This window comes from Etheostoma spectabile, chromosome 7 (genome assembly GCF_008692095.1).
Source record: "Etheostoma spectabile isolate EspeVRDwgs_2016 chromosome 7, UIUC_Espe_1.0, whole genome shotgun sequence".
Lineage (NCBI taxonomy): Eukaryota > Metazoa > Chordata > Actinopteri > Perciformes > Percidae > Etheostoma > Etheostoma spectabile.
In genome coordinates, this window is record NC_045739.1 from 30,107,261 (window position 1) to 30,129,287 (window position 22,027).

At 41.0% G+C, this 22,027-nt stretch overlaps 2 protein-coding genes across 3 annotated transcripts; one reads left to right on the forward strand and one right to left on the reverse strand.

Moving 5' to 3' along the window:
* Positions 1 to 59: 59 nt before the first annotated feature.
* On the reverse strand, positions 60 to 9,107 carry zbtb48 (zinc finger and BTB domain containing 48). Of its 2 annotated transcripts, XM_032520467.1 has the most exons (12): positions 8,941 to 9,106; positions 7,460 to 8,194; positions 6,773 to 7,092; positions 5,885 to 5,990; positions 5,714 to 5,806; positions 5,524 to 5,610; positions 4,817 to 4,971; positions 4,533 to 4,669; positions 3,487 to 3,651; positions 3,312 to 3,400; positions 1,374 to 1,710; positions 60 to 1,342 (listed from the first exon to the last, which is right to left on the reverse strand). In XM_032520467.1, the coding sequence occupies exons 2-12, from the start codon at positions 8,162 to 8,164 to the stop codon at positions 1,275 to 1,277; spliced, it is 2,262 nt and encodes a 753-aa protein (XP_032376358.1). In that variant the 5' UTR covers positions 8,165 to 8,194; positions 8,941 to 9,106; the 3' UTR covers positions 60 to 1,274. The 2 variants fall into 2 exon arrangements, with proteins under 2 accessions (XP_032376358.1, XP_032376357.1); XM_032520466.1 differs by having other exon boundaries at positions 5,714 to 5,990; positions 8,941 to 9,107.
* A 36-nt stretch (positions 9,108 to 9,143) lies between these two features.
* Positions 9,144 to 18,133, forward strand: nol9 (nucleolar protein 9). Its single transcript, XM_032520468.1, is given in 15 exon segments — positions 9,144 to 9,539; positions 10,484 to 10,899; positions 10,902 to 11,009; positions 11,092 to 11,302; positions 11,447 to 11,577; positions 11,921 to 12,056; positions 13,274 to 13,370; positions 13,485 to 13,582; positions 14,386 to 14,553; positions 14,644 to 14,896; positions 14,989 to 15,103; positions 15,576 to 15,750; positions 16,357 to 16,490; positions 16,602 to 16,824; positions 16,876 to 18,133. Coding segments are annotated over 13 exon segments (2,106 nt in total). The 5' UTR covers positions 9,144 to 9,539; positions 10,484 to 10,539; the 3' UTR covers positions 16,722 to 16,824; positions 16,876 to 18,133.
* Positions 18,134 to 22,027: the final 3,894 nt, after the last annotated feature.

The window sequence follows — 22,027 nt, forward strand, 5'->3', positions numbered from 1 at the left end:
ATGCGTCGTTGTTTTCTTAGTTTTCATACAAGTTTGGGATGTTGAATCAGTTTTGTAGGTACAGTATATTCTTAAGCTCACGTACTGTGTTTGTATAATGTTTACGGTGTGGTTGCCATAAACTAAACAGGCGAGTTCATTCTGCAGAGTCACATTTGAAAAGCTGTAAGCATGTTGCTAATATATTTCTAATAAGCAATGGACAGTAGTTGCAGCTGAGTGTGAAAAGATTTTTATAAAACGTGTATCTTTGAGGTCTAATGAACTGTTGAATACATTTCCTTCTGCATAAAATATTTGTTAAGCCTTTTTTTTTATATATATACAGTATTTCCATTCTTCACATCTCCTTAGTGCTGTTAATGGTCAAAAACTTCACTTTAACAAGGGCCTCTACTTAGAATGAAATTCACTTAAACTTTCCCTAAGGATCAATAAAGTATCTATCTATCTATCTATCTGCTTGATACCATACTGCTTGAACATACAGTACTATCACTACTATGATAATTCATTTATTATATACACTGCACATGAGAATTATTCCAGAACGTTTTGGTTCTGGAATAATAGAATAATCAATTGCTCTTTCAGTCCACTAGATAGATGGTGCAAACACAAATTTATATTTTTAGATAAAACAGGTGTTGACAAAGTTTTCCATTGAGGACATCATTTTGAGTAGAAAAAAAGGTAATAAATTGCAATATATCGCAGCATCATTTTAAATATGTTTAAAATGGAGCCTGAAAAAAACGCAGCCTTCACTAGCATGCAGTTCATTTACTGTTAGCTACCAACACTACGAGAATGACTGGCTGCTCTTCTCTTGCATGTCTAGGAACTCAACAGTTGCTGACTATGTTGCAGTTTCATCTTTGGATCTGTAAGGCCAAAGGTCCTCCTGACACATTTAAAGGGTAACTCTATTTTCCTATGTTTTTGTGTGTAAGTCAGGGCCGAAAAAATACACTAAACCCAGGATTTGGTTTGTATCATGATTTTTGACCCACAATTCGATACAAATCTCGAAGGTAAATTGTGAAGGTTAATACAAGTTGGACAAATGCCCTATTAACTTATATTGTAGCTTGTTTAGCGACTACTGACTGCAGCAATATTGGTCAATACTGGACCACTGTCAAAGACTGTTGTTTCCATCAGTCACTTAGACACAAAAACAGAAAATAGGGTCCAGGTTGAAAGAAGCAGTAGTTACCCTTTAAGTCCAGTAACTCTGCGTGGGTTGCACACAGTCTCTGGTCTTTCAGATCTCAGGTCTTAATCCGGGATATATTCCCAACCGTTCCCTCCATAACCATCGTGGACTCGTACGCCTCAGTGACCAGCTGCGTTTGCTGCGAGAGAAACAGAGAAACTCTCCTCCGCCTCCACGTATCCCGGGTCCTGGTTTGACACCACCTCTTCCATCACCACGTCACTCGACTTAGTCACCCCCCTAACCATGCAACTAGAACTGAGGCCTGTCCCAAAGTCGGCCTCTGGGTTAGCGTCAGAGTCCTGGACGTCGGCAGTCTCTGGGATGCAGTATGTGTCCTCGGCCACCAGCGACTCTTCCTCCTCCTTCGTCCCTCCATTCTCATCGGGACTTTGGTCCACCTCCTGCACTATCACGTTCCTCAGTTTCCTCTGCCGGGGGTTGTAGTTCTCCGTGCGTTTGTGGATTTGAATGTGCCGGCGCAGGTGGGCCTGGAAGAGGAAGCGCGTGGACATGCACGGGACAAAATGAGTCAATCCAATGTCTTCTGGTAATTCAAATAATTTTACTTTTTCAACAAATTTGGGTGGTTTTCTTTGTCTTTATGAATGGAAACTTAATATTTTTGGGTTTTGGACTGTTGGATGAACAAAAAAAGCCTTAAAAAAGTTTAGGTGTGGTTAGAAAATAAGAGACCAACTTAAAAGAAACGGTCACACCAAATTTACAAATGAAATGTTCCAACTGAATAGTATATTGTATAGTAACAGTATAATACAGAGATACCCATGTATGTCTAAATTAAATAACTAAATACAATTATCAGAGAAAATGTGGTTAGGTCTGCACATCTACTGTTCTAAAAAGTAGTTATTTTACCAAAGGCATAGAATCGGTGTGATAAAGGTCCCAAGACATGGTGCTCTTTGGTAGCTTTTTTTTTTTTACACCTGTCACCATTTCTAGCCACTGAGGGGGCCATATGCAGCCTGGGAGAACACATATTAATGTTAAAAAAAAGAAATGCCATGGGACCTTAAATGAGAAGTGGGATCTTCTTTTATCTACATAGGCATACACTTATTTTTTGCAACTGTCTAGCCATATACAAAATCCCCCCCCCCCCCCCCCCCCCCCCCCCCCCCCAAAAAATTTTCTCATCTTCTGTGATATTAAACTGAATATCTTTGAACAAAACAAGACGTCTGAGCATTGGGAAACTGTAAGAGGTAATCTGTCACTTGTTTTGATGTTTTCCCCGATTTACCTTCACACAAAGGCTAATGTCCCTGTCCATAGGAAGGATTGTTATCGTGTGAATACCACTCTGCAGTGGAGTCTCAGTGGCCCAGTTGATAAGAACCTGGCCTAAGCCGGGGGGTTGTGGGTTTGAGTCCCACCTGAGGTGTGTAGAAGAATGGGACCGAAACCATCGTCTGCTATCACAGTGCTTTTTGTGAAGTGTTTTCTGATCAGAATCAGAAAATGATTTTTGTAAGGAACTACCACTTACAAGGAATTTGCATGGTGGTTGGTGCTTACATAAACAAACATATTTATCATTATTATGAAGAAAAGAAAAAAAAATAGACACAAATGTGCACAAAATAGCTGTTTAACCCTTGTGTTGTCTCCTTGTTGACCATGTAACTTGTACTCCCAGGTAAAAAAAAAAGAAAAGTAACCCTTTTTAGATGCTTTGAATAAAAAATAAAAAATATATATATTTTTAAGATTCACAACCAACAACAACTTATTACTGTTAGTTTTACACATTTGTGGGAATTTACAATCAATAAAGCTCATTTATGTGAAATTATACCTCGTTTTTGAGTTCAAAAAAATCTGAAATGATGAACTATTTTGACAAATAGTTACGATTTAGTGGATAATCAGACTGTCACAGTTGAGTCAGGATACAGTTTAGAAAGCGAGGGGGCAGGAGGGGGGTTCTAAAAGTTTGTGTCCAGGGTGAGAGAGATCGGCTACAATATACAATAAAACCCCCACCGATATTTTATAGAGATAAATCAATCGGTCCAAAAAGAACCAGGCAGATTAGAAGTGCCTGCAGCCTTCCTAGTGGGCCTACCTGTCGAGTGAACTTGTAGCCGCAGTCTATACACTCGAACTTCCTCATGCCCTTATGGCGCCGCAGGTGAACACGGAGTTGCTCCCTCGCTGGCGGAGGCAAAAAAAAAAAAAATAGTGAGTCCTGACCTCCATGCCCATCGGGCCACATTGTGTAATCAGCTGGTACGTCTTACCTTTGAAGGTTTTCCCACATATGTGGCAGGAGTGGGGGCGGCCCTCCTCGTGCTTGCTGGCCTTGTGGCGGACGAGGGCGCCTTTCTCTGTGAAGCGCTGCTCACAAACGTCACAGCCAAACGGACGCTCGCCGGTGTGTGTCCGGTGGTGTTTATCTAGACTGGCTGGGAGAAAGTCATATAATATCTTAATATAAAGTAGTCATTTCATATCTTTTTGGAGTGAGAAATCCATTAATGAATCTATCTATTAATCTAATCCAGATGTTTTCCAAGTCTAACACTACGTCATTCCTGACATTCTGAGACTTTTTTTTTTTGTACTCTTCTTATTACACTCTTGCTTGTATTTGGAGGACAATCATGCTCTAAAAATGTTGAATGTACAATTGACACAGTGTCGCAGGGGGACATAAACGGGAAGTATGATGTTGCCGTAGATTCAGTGAGTTACACCATGGGCCCCAATTTAAGCCTGCTTAATTGGCACCATTAAAAATATACCAAATTAACTATTACCTATTCTTGTAATGTACCCATGGATGTACAGACAAGTAGCACCGGTTAACTTAAAAACTGAAGAAAACTTAAAAAATGTGAGGATTTTCAGTGAAGTTCTGGACTTTTTTTCTATGATTCCTAAGCAGATTTATGGAAGTTTATTTTTCGATGGACATCAAAGATAATGAGGTAAGTCCCACTGAATCTAAAAAAATATGTGTATCGTGTCGGTGTGTTGTGATTGGACAGAGGCATGAGAGAATGTGTGTGAGCTGTGTGTGAGTTTGGAAAACCTCTGATCTAATCTATTCAACAGAGTTGTGTTGGCAGTGCACTGCAAATTCAATTGAGAAGTGTTAGATAATGTATCTTTCATCTTAAATCAAGCAAGCTTGTCAAGTGAAATGATCTTGCTGCGTGGACAGATAATTGCATTTGTTCTGAGTACCTTTTCTCTCAGATTTAGTGTTTTTTATCTGGTTTTTATACCCCCCTTTTTTGCAGTGTGATGAAGGCGGCAGCCGACCGGGGACGATGGCCTTTACCTTGCGTCCTGAAGGTTTTGCCACAGAGATGACACTGGTATGGCCTCTCACCACTGTGTATACGCAGATGCATGTTTAGGTTGTTCTTCTGGGAGAATGCATGGCCACATAAGTTACATACAAAAGGGCGCTCATTTCTGGAAAGCAGAACAAAAACAAACCTGAAACAATCTACACAGATCTGATCACAGTCTCCAAATTTCCCATGACCATGAGCTACGAGGTTGTTAAACAAGTTTCTGATAAACAGAACAGACAAAAAAAAACCATTTCTTAACCTCTACCTGTGAATGGCTTTGATGTGCATCTGCAGGCCGTTTCGGCTGGACGCTCGATGGCCACACTCCTCGCACACAAACGGCTTCTCGCCTCGGTGTTTGGCGGCTTCGTGCACACGCAGCTCCGTCCGGGTTAAAAAGGTTTTGGGGCACTGGGGACACTAAGAAGTGAAACACTGTTTAAAACAGAATCAAAACGACCGGCTTATGCCTGAAGGTTCAAATGCAACATGACTTTGCGTAAAGACTTTCTTAAGCCGAGTGGCGTGTTATCTGGATCTCATTCTGAGCTATCTGCGTGTTTGTATATGCTGTATACAGTTGAGTTTCGGAAATGTGACACGCGCGACACGCTCCCTGGTCTCCTGGGTGATAGTCCTGTGTTTTATCAATCCGCCACCCGGACCACCCTTTCATACTACTCGCTACGGCGAAGAATTCACACACAATCGCAAGGCAATGTAAGTCAATGGAGCCAAATGGCGTTGATAAACATGCTAAAAAGCTAGTATGCGCCTTGATAACGCGCCAATAATGGCATATGAATTGGCGTCGCACATAAATAATTTTATGAGATCAGTCTGTCAAATGTGACTTAATGAAATTATAAGGGTAACTGTGTGAAATCTAGTTAGACTATAAAATCCCTATTTACTGTGGGTACATCACCATGACGTCAAAGTCTCATCGAAAGGCGATTTAGGAAAACTTACTGCGTGTGGTTTGGGATAACCATGGACCTTCATCATGTGAATTGTCAAGTTTTTCTTGTGCATAAACTGTTCAGGACACGTTGAGCACTGAAAAGAAAAAAAAAACGACACACCATGTCAATGAAGGTCAGTTCAAATCTGCATAGGAGTCACTGTGTGCTAGCTTTGTCCTGTGTTTGTCGGGCCGGACCTTGTGGGGCATAGTTCCCGTGTGGGTCACGACGTGCAAACGCAGCTCTTCTTTTCCTTTAAATGTTGACGAGCATGTCACGCAGGTGTACGTCTGGAACACAGCACAAACACTGATGTTACTCTTTGGTGGATTAAACATGACACAGAAGACAGATTTAGAGACACTCACCTGTACTTTAGTACAGTCTCTGATCTCGTGTAGCAAAAGATTCTCCTTCCTGAAGTACCTCTTCCCACATTTATGGCAACCAAAGGGCCTCTCGCCTGTATGCCGCCTATGAATAATAGATAGATACATCCATAGATAGAATAGTGTTTCAATCTGTTGCTTCACAACACAAACATGTCACAGAGAAACCAAAAATTGACATGAAATCAACAAGAGACCTTAGGACATGAAGGAAGGCAGTAGTAGAATGTAACTAAGTAAATTTACTCAAAGTACTATACTGAAGTACAAATTGGAGGTACTTGTACTTTACTTGAGTCTTTTCTTTTCATGCCACTTTCTACTTCTACTCCGCTACATTTCAGAGAGAAATACTGTATTTTTACTCCTCTACATTCATCTGACAGCTTTAGTTACTTTATACATACAAAACAACATTATATTTTTGATATTAATGTAAACTACCCGACAACATAACGTTTCCAGTTTCTAAAATGTGAGGATTTTTCTGCATTGGGTACTTTTACTTTTTATACTTTAAGTACATTTTCTTAATGATACTTACATACTTTAGCTTAAGTAACATTTCAATGCAGGGCTTTTACTTGTAGCGGAGTATTTTGACAGTGTGGTAGTAGTTCTTTTACTTAAGTAAAGGATCTGAATACTTTTTCCACAGAAAAGACGCCATCTTAAAAAGTGATTAAGTATTAATGTGCGAGTATTGAGTGCTGGGTGTATTTATTGCTCTTTTCTCTGTTGTGCTAAGATTTTTTATTGGAGATAAGCAGCTTGAGAGAAGTTGGGATGAATGATAACTTAAGCTTGAAGACATATACCGTCTATTCTTTCAATAGTAATTTGAAGTTAAATACTGCAGTCGTATACCTGTTGTGGACTTTGAGGTAGTATTTGCTCTTGAAGGATTTGTCACAGCTGGGACACTGCACCGAGTCCTTCTTGGAGTCTTCTTCCACAGCCTCGCCGTTCTCCTTTCCGTCTGTTTGACTCTGGGCTTTGCGTCTCCGTGCCGTTGATGTGGACGGGGACAAGGAACTGGGCTCTTCGACGGGGACATACTCCTCATCGGTTTCTTCAGTCATCCCCTCGAAATCCCCCACATCATCTTCCTCCTCCTCTTCTTCTTCTTCTTTCTCCATTGCCTGGCTAACACTGTTCTCATTAATGTCAGCCTGCAAGTCGATTATCTGCAATATAGCAAAAGAAAAGTGAAATAATAAACATCACATACAATGTGCATTCTTTATTTAACACTTGTAAATATGTTGTACATTCTGTCCGTCTGCCCATCAGTCTCTGTCTGTCTGTCTGTCTGTAATCACTATCCTAATTTGCACTTTGCAGTTGCATGTAGTAGCACATGTCTAATTACTGTAATACCAGACTGATCTCATTAAATGGCGTGTGTATGACACGCCAATTTATATGACATTATTGCCGTGTTATCAAGACGCATACTGGCTTTTTAGCATGTTTATGGTGGATGGGTAAAATACAAGACTTACACCCAGGAGACCGGGGATCGTGTCCTGTTGGTAACACTCATTTATTTACCTGGTTTTCACCAGCTGGCTGCTCTGGGTTTAAGTTCTCCACAACGACATAATCACTTTCTCTCTCTGTGGGAATAAGTGGAGCCTTCTTGCCGGCTTTTTCAGGGACTGATAAATCAGTGTCGGGGGTTTCATCAGTCACCAATCGCCTGGGGCCCTTCACTACACGGCCACAGCGGGTGGTGGTAGTGGCAGCCATGCTAAAATGGGTTGGAGCAGTGTCAAAGCTGGACGTGCCTTTTGTTATTGGGACCAAGTTCTCTTCTTTGACCGAACAACGAAGGGTCGTATCTGATGTGGACTTCCTAGGTCTGCCTCTTTTGCGCTTAAAAGGTGCAGGATCCACAGAAGTGTCCTTGAACTGCTGACAGAGCGTGAGTGCCTCTGGTACACACAGGCTGGTTGCTGCATGCTTAACGTTGTCCAAGTTTTCAGGATCCAACTTCAGCTCCCCGGTGTAGACAAAGTTCAGGAGCAGCTCCAGGCCGTCGTTGGGGCACTCCTCCAGGCAGAACTCCGTGCACGGTGCCGTGGGCATGTTGGGCTGCTGGAACAGTTCACTGAAACAGGCGAGGATGCTGCGATGGGCCAGGTACACCACCCCGCCTCCCACATTCAACACTGCATCACAGAACCTCCCTACTGCCCTCTGCTGGTTCAGGGAGGACAAGACACGCTGGGCATGGCTGCTCTCTGCCGCAGGCATCCCTCCGCTTTCACTGCAGGTGGCTGCTGCAAGAGATACCCATTCAACATTTATTCCAGAACTTTCTGCACTCCCAAGCACAGTTGAACTATTTGTAACCTCAAATATACAGTCTATAGTAACACTTTCAAGGTGAATATAGACCCGGGGATTGTTTTTTCATCATTTATTCTTTCAATTAATCTGTAAAATGTCTGAAAATAATGAAAGATTATGGTGGGATCTTCAAAGTCTTTGTTTTAGCTTACCATGCAGTTCAAAACCCAAACATGTCAGAGAAAAGCAGAAAATGCTCTGACAAGGTTATACGTAAACAAAATGTATTTATCTTTTTTTTTTTATTGAACTTTAAAAAAAGCGGTTAACAATGATCAAAATACTTGCCGATATAGGCCTATTTCTGTCACTCGACTTCAACTCTATAGAGGTTGTATGTTGTACATTGATATACATATTTAACATGAGAACATAGTAACATAGAATATCAGAAAAATTGACATTTTGTCTGAAAAATGTAACAAAGCTCGATATCACTTGCATTAGGTTAAGTCAGCCACTTCTTCAAAATGTAGCTAACTGAATTACGTGTTTGTCAATGCTAGCTACCACATTATATATATCATTTTATTAAAAGTCTAAACACTTTACAGTATATTTTTGCTGGAGCTATCATAATTCTACTAGAATTTTCTTAGAAATGGTTGCAAACCCCTAGCTACCTACGCACTTCGACGTTTATTTCCTAGCACATATTTTAAGACGATCCCTTAGCATGGTACGCACCCGTTAGCTGCACGAGACTCACATCTGCAACATCGATGAAACTGGTAATTTATCTGTGTAATTGTTGAGAAGCTGCACCCGCTTCGGGTGTACTGTAAATAGGATGAAAATATAGCAAAACCGCTACATGCACATTGTTTTCGTTTCTTGTAGGCCCCTAGAAACTGCAAAAGGAAGAGGATGTGACGCTTTTTACGCGACCGAACTCCGGGAAAACTGTTTGTTGTCCATCCTTAAACATAAACATGCCCACCAGTGATAATATAATATCTACAAATGTAATTATAACATGTGGTTACAGTTATTTTTGTCAATTTTTATTTCTGTGTGAGCGTGCTAAATAAGAGCAATAGTTTTGCTTGATAACTTAAACGTAAATAATTAAACCCCGGGATAAACCCTAGTCAACCATCTAGATGCGGCGTCTGTTAGTGGCTCACACATGTACGCTAGCTTGTTAGCGCGGCTGTGGTTACTGTCGTTACAGTTAGCCAGCTCATTAGCTTCACTATACCAAATTAACGCTATCCATGTAATAACCCAATTAAGACTCGTGTCTACAGTTCCGCGTTGTCGTTTTCCACAAGCGGGGGTAAGTTTCCTCCACCTGAATGCAACAGTATTAGCTATCAGTTAGCATAGCTGTCAGTTCTTCTAGGGCTTTGATATCGTTAAGTGCATGGATGGATGAGTGACGTTATTTTAAAATGCGTTGTTGTCTGACACCTGGTTCCTCTTTGTTTGGTAGAAACGGGTTTGTGTATTTATTATTCAGCCTCACATGTTGAGAAACTAACGCACATTATGAGAATTCTTACAGTTGGCTCGTTTTACTTCTTAGCACGGTTAGCTTAGCTTTCAACTGCTATCAAGTTGGCTAATGTGTTTTGAAAAGATGTATTGCCAGTAGTGGAAGGTAACCAAGCACATTACCATAAGTCCTGTACTTAAGAACAATTTTGGGGTACTTCTACTATTTTCTACTTTTTACTACACTACAATGTTCTGGCTAATACTTTACTTAGGCTACTTAGCTAGTATATTCAAGTTAATGATACTAAATATTCACTATATGCTACTTACATACTAACTAATACATTGTTATAGATTAGCTAACATTAAAGTTAACTAGCTGAATATAAAGTAGTTAAAATGAGCTTTACATTTATTAGCTGTAACAATGACCTGGTGACCACATTACGTTTAATTATTTTGTCAATATGTTATTTTGATTCATTATTGATCCCTGGAAGCAAATTCACTCCGCAGCAGTAATTGAAGTGATGTACACATTACTACATTAATAATTATAAATCAACAATATATAAATATGATTCGGTACTTTCACCTAAGTTTTGAATGCTGGACAAATTTTTCCTACACTGAAATTGCTACCTTTTATGTTTTTAAGAACTTCTTCCAAAACTGGTTAATTGATTAAGTATGTATTGATTGTGTATTGTAATGTATTGCCATTCGTTTATTTGGAGACACCTGGCCTTTCAGATGCAAACTTTCTTTCCTATGTCTTCGCAGGCTCCCCCCTTTTTGTCTTTCCTCAGCTCCCACATGAATGACTGCTGTTCAGAATCATGAAGGTGAAACCCACACAGGTTAAGGGCCATGCTAAATCTCAGAAATGGAAGGATGTGAGGGGCAAACGGTCCCGGCCCTTCATCAGTTCCTCAGAGCTCAACTCCAGTCCTGTCATGGCCAGGATGGCGAAGGAGCACCAGGCATCTGTGAAGAAACAGCCCACCATCAAGAGATTGAAGAGCAAGGCAAAGCCTGTCACCGACTCCAGGAAAAACACCCATCAGCCTGCATTTAAGAAATCTCACGCTCAGGCTAATGGAAGTTCAGCGTTTACATTGGACAACGGGTCAAATGACTCGGTGGACTGGAAGGAGTATTCCCAGTCCATTAATGGGAACGGATTGGAGACTCTGGGAAGGATAAGGAAGACGTAAGCCTAAGTAGACTGGAGGGAGAAGCTCTCCATTACTGCGCAGAGAGAGATGATCGACAAAACCATGCAGTACTTGTCATGGAGACGGATCAGGTATGCTTCAGGATATTTTGGTAAAGATCTGGCAACAATTAATCCATTTATTTGACTGAGAATTACATTTACTCTCCTGCAGACCCTGTGTTTCCGTGGGAAGTGCTTTTTGACCTGTCTGTATGGTCGGGTAGAAGTGATGGGGTTCACTATTGAAGAGGGCCAGCAGTCCTATCCACTCTTCTCCCCAGCCTCACATTGTCCACTGACTATTAAAGCCCTGGAAAGCTCTGATTACTCCAGAGATGACAGAACGGAGGCTGCTTCCATCCTCCGAAAGTACCTGTCAACAGGTACAAACTTACTGTAATTTTACATATTTTAGGCTAGGAGTTTTTATTTGGTGACACAATACTGAGTTGCATGTTATAAAAAAAAAAAAATACCATGGACTGCGCTTTTCTGTCCTTTAAACCCTTTGAATGTGCATTTTGCAGCATCACGGAAAAAGTTGCTAAAACGGATTACGTCAAACTCATCCATCATCCTACTGGAGCCCATGGAGACGCCTCTGACACGTTTTCTGTCGAGCTTCACAGATTGCAGTGAATTGTTCAGCCCCCCAGTGGTGAGTTGATTGAGTTACCTTCATTATTCATCTATCCACAAGAAATTAAAGTAATCAGGGAATCAGGAGAACACGAGCAGAATGTATAGGTTAATGTGTAGGTAGTTGTTTTTAGGTTATTTTTGCACATTTTTGGCTCTTATTTGATAAGAAAGCTGAAGACAGGAAAGGGGAGAGAGAGGAGCAATGACATGCAGCAAAGGGCAGTGGGTCGGACTCGAACCCTGGGCCGCTGTGGTAAGGACTGAGCCTTACTAAGTGGGCCGCATGCTACCCAGGTGACCCATGTTTGGGTCATTTTTAAATGTTCTAACCAAAGCTTTTATTCCCTGCTTGTTTGCAGAGTGAACTGATGTCAGCTGTTCTTGACACCCCCCTCAATGGGTTGGGTGTGATTCCTCTGACCAGAGCCGTTGACGGCCTGAAGATGTCAAACACCTACAGAGATGCTCTTAATATGCTTGTCAGCGCCTGTAGAGGTAAGCTCCTTTTTGACACTAACCTGGTTAAACATACATCTTGTAATTTCTTTAGTGGATTCTTAGCAAAAACCCTTTGTTCTTTCACAACTATGTGCTCATTCATGTGTAATTACTTCCACCAACTAATCAAAGTATTCATAGCGTAACATCTGCCATTCAGAATCATTTAGAATACATACGAGCGACTTGCCCGAATGGTGGCAGCCATGTTGCGCCTCCATCTTTAAACTACATAAGCCAAAGAGGGCCATACTGTACATCCGCCTTTTACGTTTTTACACTCAGTTGCACCGTGATGAATGTCAGGGGGACTTTATTCGCGACTGCCGGCAGATTTGAAACCTGTTGACGATGGAGGATCACACCTATTCTCAAGGACGTGTAACGGAGTCGTCAAGGAAGCGAAAAGAGAATTAAAAGGACGCGACAGGCAGAACAGCTGCGAGTAAACAATGTAGATACTACGAGCTAATTTTGGGTTCCACAACCGTAGGAGTTAAAACGCGCTCGGAATGGGAGGGGCTAGAAAGTGATATTCAGTTGGTTGTCAGTTATATAATATAATTTCACCGCTAGATGGGAGAAATTCTCACACAATGTAGCTTTAAGTAATTTTATATGTCGGCCTCATTTTTGCAAAATAAAACAAATTCAGCATGTGAGCAATTAGAAGTATTAATTTAACATTTTGCCATTTGATGTGTGTTTTCTGCTATTTATAATCTAAAATTGATGGGGGCGACGTCATGGTTTATGGGTTAAGACATACAGTGAACCGGTTTGAGTCTAACCGGGGACATTTGTTGCATCTCTCTCGTTCCCTGTCTACTATCTAATAAAGGCATGCTTCCCAAAAAAAAGGTGAGATTGAGACTTTAAATTCCATCAGTGACGCAGCCTGGGAGAGAACAACAACTCTCCTTTCTTCACATCATTAAACTATTGAACTCCTCACCGCTCAGTGACAGCGCTCCCTGTTGTTCACCAGGGGCCAACCACGCTTAAACCCTGTGCCTGTTTCTGTTAGACTATCATGTCCGAGCAAAGCCATACCAAACATTTACATAACGGAAACCCTTGTCTGATGAAAAATGCCATCACATTATCAGATGGATGCAATGGTATGTGTTCCATGTCTGATAATGGCTGTACAAACAAATGTCCCATTTGATCCTGCCTTGGCAAATTACTGGACCCGTGTCTGTCATTGACAGGGGACATGGATGGCTGTGCCGTAATCCTTGTATGTGGTACCAGGAATGTGGGCAAGTCGACGTTCATCCGCAGCCTCATCAATACCTTACTAAATCAGTAAGTTCTTATGCATCAAATGTCAATGTAAACTGATGTTATGTAATATATTTTATCTACAAGATTTGAAATTGTAGCGCATCCCTTTTAACACGTGTGTGTGTCTGTCTGTAGCACTACTAATGTAGATTATTTGGAAGGGGATCTCGGTCAAACGGAGTTCACTCCCGCTGGTTGTCTTTCTTTGTCGACTGTCAGAGAACCACTTCTGGGTAAGTTATTTTTTTTTTGTAGTGTTGTAGTAAACACATGGTTCACAACTTCCTTTTAGTGTTGTTGAAAAGTGTTAAAGTGCCCATATTATGAAAAAAAAATACTTTTTCTGGGATTTAGGGTGTTATATTGTGTCTCTGGTGTTTCCACAAGCATAAAAAACCATGTGCGGTACAACAAAAATCTGGGGTTTTTTGAAAATGAAACCATGTAAACCTATTCTGGTACAACCTCAAAATACAATTATGAACCTGAAAATGAGAAAAATACAGGCACTTTAAAGGAATGGTTCAACATTTAGGGAAAAAGGCTTTTTTTTTGCTTTATTGCCAAGAAAAGTCCAACGAAATTGTAACCAATAAAACTGAGTAATTAGCAGCCCCAATGTCAAGTTTATATTTTTATTTTTTACAGTTTTCAGCGGTGACACAATGAAAATTAGCGGACTATTTTTTTGCTTGTGGTGGACATGTGTTAACATTCTGAGATTATTATTGTTTTTTATCTGTGGAAAACCTGCGGAAAATTCAATTGCTAATTGCAGGGCCACACGGAATTCTGTGTCCGCAGATTCCATGTGGCCCTGATGTGAATTTAAGTTTTTACTGTTACTTGGCTGTAGCTTCATGTTTACTGTACAGACATATGCCAGTGGTATCAGTCAAAAAGGCAAATAAGCATTGTATCCAAAATGTCAAACTGTTCATTTTCTTATTAATCTGTTTTTGTCTTCTCCCATTTGATATTTCTTTACTATTTGTAAAAAACATGGGCTTAGTAGATTTATGTTGTTATTTTTCAGGTCCTCCTTTCACACATCAGTGCACCCCAGAGCACACAATCTACTACGGTCATTCGTCGTGCGAGGCGGACTTAGAACGCTACCTGGAATCCCTCAAATCCTTGTGGCGTAGACGCTCCCAGAGCCGAGAGACTCCTGTCATTATCAACACCATGGGCTGGGTCAAAGGTCAGCTCAGGCTACCCTCTATGACAGAATATAGAATCTAGAGCTTCAAACCGTGTCTGAACATGTTCTTGTTTTGGTGGCTGTCCACAGGGTTTGGATTCCAGGTGCTAGTGGACATGATCCGCTTCTTCCCAGTCTCGCACGTGGTCCAGCTCGGTCACAGCGGGATCACCCAGTGTCCCGCCCTCACGCCAGAGTTTCTGAGGACGGCACACGGCTGCCAGACGCACCCACCTGCTCAGACCGCTCTGGACGAGCTCACGGAGAGCCACAGTCCCCCCCGGAGTTACACTCACCTTATTGTACAATCAGAGTTTCAAGGAGTGGGACGCCAAGGGACGGCGTAAGTACGCAACTCTCATCATCCTGTGTGGGCAGTAACGTGTAAAAAGCTTCCCTTGTTTCAGTTTTTTGTGGATGCGTTTTATTTGACAGGAAACACCAGCGCACTAATGAGCACAGAGAGCTGTCACTGCTGGCTTACCTGAGTCAGCTGCAGTCTCCAGACCCCGGGCCAATCAGACCGCTGCACAGCCTCACCCCCTACCAGGTACGTCCGAGTCATGATGATGCAGCTCTACTCTGGATAAGAGTCACATAGTTTTTTTTTATTATTACCTTGGGAAATTGTTACCAGATTTTACAAACTTGTGCAGTCATTTTGTCATTTTAGAAAAACCTGTTCATTAATTTTCTTGCTGAGGGTTAAATGATGTCTCTCATGTCTGTACTGTACTCTGTAATATGGAGCTAGAACCCGCAGGCGATTAGCTAAGATAAATACCAGATTTAAGGGACATGAGCTAGCCTGAGCATGGCTCTGTCCACAGCTTAAAAAACAAAATCACTTACCGGCACCTGTACATTTTCCTTGTCACTGCTGCCCGCCAAGAAATAGTTCCAGCATGTAACTCCCTGTGAAACCACAAATTTACCTTTTTACATTTCAGTCTGTGTACGAATTTGTCAACTAAGACATACTGTGTCAACAAGTATCAAACCGTCCTCCCTCTGGCCTACAGGTGCCCCACACAGCAGTATCTTTAGGTGTGATCCATTGCGAGGTAGTGCCCAGCCACATGTTTTATGCCGCCAATGCCAGTCTGGTGGGACTCTGCTGCCTGGGAGAGAAAGTGGCGAGCAGGGGAGGCCCAGTCCTGTTGTCGCAGGCGCCCATCTGCCCATGTGTGGGCTTCGGTACGTATTCTACCTGAGCTTTTGCTCAAATATATATGCAATTTTTTCCTTTTTAACTGTGTTCTGTTGACTTTGGCATCACTTCCTGCTTTATGTGTTAAAAAAAATAAAATGAACCTATGTACACAGCATATACCAAAGCATTTTTTTTGCTTCTGATCTTATGTTGGCATGTATGGAAATGGTAAGGTGTAACCCTTTCCTTTGCCAAACTGAGCATTGTTTATTAATAACATGAAACGTTACTAACCAAGTGTTGTGAATTTACCAAATATTTTACATTGTATGGCTATGTGTGAACAAATACATATTTATTTTGAATTCACAAAGGACATCTATGGTATGTTATCCTAAATAGTGGTGTTACTTATGTTTGGGTTCAGTTAGACCGCTGATGAACAAGCAGACATCTTTAAAACCACGTTTCTAAGCAATTCTCATTCAATTTAACAAAGGCATGACGTATCAAGGCGATAGAACAATCCCAAGTTTAAAGCAGGCCGGATCTCCAGGGACCCGAACAGGACATTAGGGATAAAGTGATGGCTCTTGGTTGTTGAATTGAAATGTCAAACGTCAGTGCATTTACATGCTAACGTGTTCCAGGTGTGCTTCGGGGCATCGACATGGCGCGAGGCCTGTACTTTTTGCTGACCCCTGTAGATCCCTCCATCCTTCGTAAGGTCAACTGTCTCCTCTTGGGAGCGATATCGCTGCCTTCCTGCATCCTCACATCACAGGTCAGAAGTCATAACACAATACACTTCAAACACATGATATTTTTCTCACTTTGGCATATAAAGTGACATATAAAGCCAATGTTAACCGTGTCTTATGGTGTACAATTTCAGCCTGGCTTTGAAGGAGAGATGCCCTATGTCACTACGGACTACAGTTTTGATCTCACTGGTGCAGGAAAGCTGCGAGTCTTCAAGGGACTGACGAGACCCAGTCAAATGGGGATGCAATGACATTTTCTACACAGCGCCGGTTTATTGCCCTTTAGCCTTCTCGACTGGTGTCTCATGCCAAACCAGTCAGCAATGGCCTTTGAATGTACAGAACTGAAGTTGAGTCGGACAGTTTTTTGTTTTTTTAATGTCAGGATTCAGTCTGACGGAGCAGCCAGTATCACATACTCTGCAGGAAGAGATGGCTGCCTTCCTATTGCTGGACTTCTACATACATTTTACAGTGCTGTAAATGAGTGGACATGGACAATAATAGGCTTTTCGGACCAGAAGAAACTTTTTTGTAGTTCTAAGAACATTTCTAACTTGTACTTCATTCAGAGTAGGTACTCTCCCAGCACAAGAGGAACTTTGAATGAGGTGAGCGTACAGTGATTGGTCGGTCCTGGCGCAAGTGTACGGCAATGATCGGTTGAACATGTGAGCCAATGCAGCACTGGGAACTGCCATTTTTAACCGCTAGCTAACTAGACAACAACTCCAACAACTTTATGCTTCACCCACATCCACCCTTGTCAAAGTGTAGAAAGCACATTGCTATCGCCAGATGAGTGACAACTTTTTTGGCTCATTTTTTGTAACCAGTGTAGAATAAAAACATGACTCCAATTAGCAAGCTAGCCTTAGCTAACTAGACAAACTAGGCAATTCCACCACACTTTCATGCTACACCAGAAAAAAGAGCCGAACGGCAGGCTGGTGGCCAGGGTTAGCTGCTGGGTCTAACAGCCCCTCCTCCTCCTCACTCCCCGCTGCTAGGAGACCAACGTTACTTAGATGGGAGGAGAGCCGACGCTAGCTAGTCTGCTCCAGGGATGGAGCTGCGGGGAGTGAGGCTGTGGGACCGGCTGGCTTACGTGACTTGAGTGTTTCTATTGGCGGTGAAAATGCAAAAGCCCTTAAAGGTATGTAGTTGTCAATGGAGCTCCCCTGTAGATATTTCCTCTCAGAGAGACCCTAGAACTGTTTGGTTCGAAAACGTCTATTATCACCCATTGTACTTAATTGAAGCTCGTTTAAAGTCTCTTCTTTGTATAGATGCATTCCAAAGCTGCAAAAGAATTCAAGAACCTGCCAGATGTTAAATGACAAACAACTTTGGTTCAGATTTCTGGTTTTCTTGCTTAAAGTTCTAAACCCATCTTGATATTTACTTCAGTCATATAGTCATAGGTCCATATAGTGTGTACAAGGCAGAGTTAAGGAGGGATCTTTCACATGACACTTTCTGTGAATCTTAAGCCCATTTTTGTCATTATTGTGCTATAATAGCAGTCAAAGGTTTCACAGAAATGTCTCTATTTTTACTGTTGACTAACTCTGCATTAACTGCTGTACATTTGGTATTGTGTTAAAGGGACACAAAAATGTTCCGGCATTTGTAGGTCATTAAAAACTTTTTGTAAATGCAACATGTTTACGATTTTTTTATGTAAGCCTATGTGGTATATAAAAGATGCCATTTAAAAACCCTTTTGTTCCAAGGTGCTACCTTTTTGACCTCAAGAGGGCAGCAAATGCATGTTGCGATTTTGCTCTGAACAGCTGTTTTTTTTAACTTTGAAAAGGTCTCCAGGGCAGTAATAAGAATTATTAAGACACTAGCTTATAATACTGAAAAAGTTCATATTATTTAAAAGCAAATCAAGACTAAGGACATTACAAACCTCATCTGAGCAACTTGTAACTTTGTACTGTACACCTTTTAAGTGATCTGACTGAGAACTGAAGGAGTACTCGGTTGTAAACATCTACTCACACGGTGAAGAATTGCTAATTTGTTTAACATCCCCTCTCTGCCCATTTGCTTTTCTTTGTCCGCTGTTCCCCGCCTCTTTATTGAGGGTGGGCGCACACAAACACAACACAGTCACATTTTGGCAGCGTCATTGTTTTGGCTTTGTCGGATCAGATGTTTTCCCGTAGACCTCCTGCAAACCAAAGAGAAATCCCACTGTAGAGGTGCCGCTAGACAGTCTACATGAACCTGTATAATTACAAATAACACGCATCGGTGAAATGCATTGAATACACATTTAAATTACTTTAAAACAATCAAGCAAAACCTACAGACATTTTTAGTGAAAGATGTAGTTCTTTTACCCTTTTGGATTTATGTGATGCTCCTGGCATTCTGTAATTATTAATATGTCAAACTTACCTGTGGTTATCTGGCATCAAAGTTGGAAAGAGAAAGCACGTATAAAAATCAAACAGAGAACAAGTTGTCAGTCCGAGTACTGTTGAAAAACAGGATTAGTCGTTTATTTGACTAAGTGATTTTTGAAGCAAAGATGCCAAGCATTCCCCAGATTCTTCAAAAACAGCAGCCATGTGCAATTAATGTTCCAGAATCGGTGTGTTTAAAGCGTTTAAGTATTAAGGGCATCTTGATTGTGTAGCCTTATTTTCATTTTAAACCTTATGTGTTAAATAATCTGTCAAATCGCTTATGTCACATCCCCCCCCCCCCCACCCAAACAAACACGACAAAGACAATTGTGCTGCGTAATGTAACAATGCAGTGGCAGTGTGCCATTAGACCCGCTCAAATCCTCCTGTTGAGTTTAAAACTACACTAGAGTAGAGAACCTCCCCAGCCTTAGCAGACTGTTTCATTATTGGGTTTGATTTTTAAAACTATATAATAATGCAATGCCATGAGGGTGCTTGTGACAAAAAATATCTGCTTGGGGCCTATTACCTCCCATTTCTCCCACTTTTGTGTATTGTGTACAACCACAGTTTTGTTTCATGGTAATCTGATTTTCTGTCTTAAATAAAGATCTAAAAACTATATTTTGGGATACAGGGCCTCTCTTCAAGTTCGACTCTCCGATCAGCCAACCAAGTAGGACCTAAGGGCCCTGAATGTATGTTGATATTGAATATTAGTAGTGCATATTTTCAGGTTTGCAGTCTACTCCCTAAAGTAGTAAAGCGTTGTTTTCAAAGACTAAGGGAATAACATTAGCTTACTATTGTATATATTAGTATTCATGGTAACAGCTTACATTAGAAATATATCTGTTTTAGGCTTAAACATGGTAGCCAGGAGTATATCAGAGTTTAGAATAATGACGGCACGTTATCCTTTCTTTTATTTGGGGAAATTTACACTCCTGCCAAACTTTTTGCTTGTAAAAGTAAAACATACTGTTTGTAAATACACTAATCTAACATTTTGCTTATTCAAATATTTTTTTTAAAAAACTACAGAATTAAAATCAATTGAAAACATAAAAAATAAAATGCAGGCAGCTAAACCAAAAGCCTGTTTAAAAATGTAGGTCTATAACTAAAATACTTTTTTTTTAAAGCAACCTACAATGCATATAGCCTTCATGTACACTACTTATTATTTTATTCCTATATTATTAGGTTAATCATCAAGAAACCTTTAAACATTACCTGGAGACAGTTTTCAACCAACTCGCAAAGTGTTATGTCTTTAGCATTAGCATTAGCTTCCACTAGCTAACTACAGCTAAATCGGTTAGTAATGGCCAACTCAGGTGTCATTTAGCCTTACGTTTATTGGATTAAATGGATGTTGCCCTGGTGAATGTAACTTTAATCTTGATGTATTTGTTAATTATATTTTGTGTCATTAATATGAAAAGTAACTAAAGTTATGAAACTAATGCAGTGCAACGAACAATATGATCCTCTAATGTTGGACTTGCTAACGTTAGAAGTAGCCTATAAAGCTAGTAGGCAGAAAATGGAAATATTCAAGTAAAGTACAAGTAGCATAATTAAAAATTGTTTTTGGGTAAATAGACTTAGTTACTTCCTAAGACTGAAGAAAGATGGTAATTTGAATAATATGTTCTCTCTTTTTGACTATATTTTAGATTTAACTTGGTTGACAGGTATCAACTCACAAAGTTGTATGTCTTTAGCATTAGCATTAGCTTACACTAGCTAACTACAGCTAAATGTGTTAGCAATGGCCAACTCAGGTGTCATTTAGAAATCTAGCTAGCTAGCTACATTTGTTGGATTATAATTATGGATGTTGCCCTGGTAAATGTATATTTTATCTTAATGTACAGTATTTGTTCATTATATTTGTTTATTAATCTGAAAATTAAATAAAGCTATGAAACCAATGCGGTGGATTAAAACGATGTTTCTCTGAATTGTAATGGTATTGGACTAGCTAACGTTAGAAGTATAGCGCTAGGGTTGGCATAAAATGGAAATAATCAAGTAAAGTACAAGTAGCCTAATTAAAGTTAGTTAGTTAATTAGTTTTTGGGTTAGTATACTTAGTTACTTTCCAAGACTGAAGAAAGATTTAATATGAATAATGTGTTCTCTCTTTTAGACTATTTTTTTAGATTTAACTTGGTTGACAGAGCTCTGGATGTACTTTGGATAAAATCCCTCAGAAACGGAATGGACTCTGGTTTGGGTGCTGTTGAGTGTGTCTCTGGCGCCTCTAGCTGCCACCACACTGCACAACCTGAGAGAGAAACTGCATCGAGTCTTTTGTGGACCCCGAACCAGCCAGGTTGTGTGAATGAATGGAGAGCCCGTGGTGGATCAGAGAGGGCGACAAGACGACGCAGAGGACGAAATGTGTTCAACTTCAGCCGCACGCCGTGTAAAGTTGATAGCACGAAGTCCAGCCATGGATTAGCTTCTTTGAAGACAAATCCACGTGTTTTTCTTCTCGTTATCTCATTCCCGCATCGACCGAGCTTCACCAACAGACGTTGGACGTCGAGAGATTTCTTTCTCGCATGTGTGCAGCCAGCAACAGGTTATTTACAAGTTAGCATGGACTCCAACTTGCAGCCGTGCCTCACTGGGTGCTAGACCTGTGTGGATTTTTTTTTGTCTGTGTCGATGTATTTTTGCCACTCTTTTCCGTGCACTCACCGCGATGTGAGTTGCAGCTTTGTGCTCGCCGCCGACCACCGATCTCAACAGGCTGAAGAGGCGTTTTAAAGGAGAAATGGGAAGCGAGTGAGAATGCCATAGAGAGGACTGCTTCATTAAACATCGCCGGGTGATTAGCATCGAGCCTGCCACACGCCGACAGACGGGACCTGTGAGGAGCTGCTGTTGGGTGCAAGGGTTCATTTTCTCTCCCAAGAAGGACTGCATGCATAGATGGTGCCAAACAAGTGGACCATGAATTCAGTTCTGCACAAGTCGCCACCAAGGAGCTGGCTTGGTCTCAGATTACGTCTCAGTAAGTAAACATTCATGAAGTCATTTCACTGATATGATCGGTTGCATACGTCAGCACCTTCTCAGCATGAGTCACCTGAACGCTTTGTTCTGTACCAAAC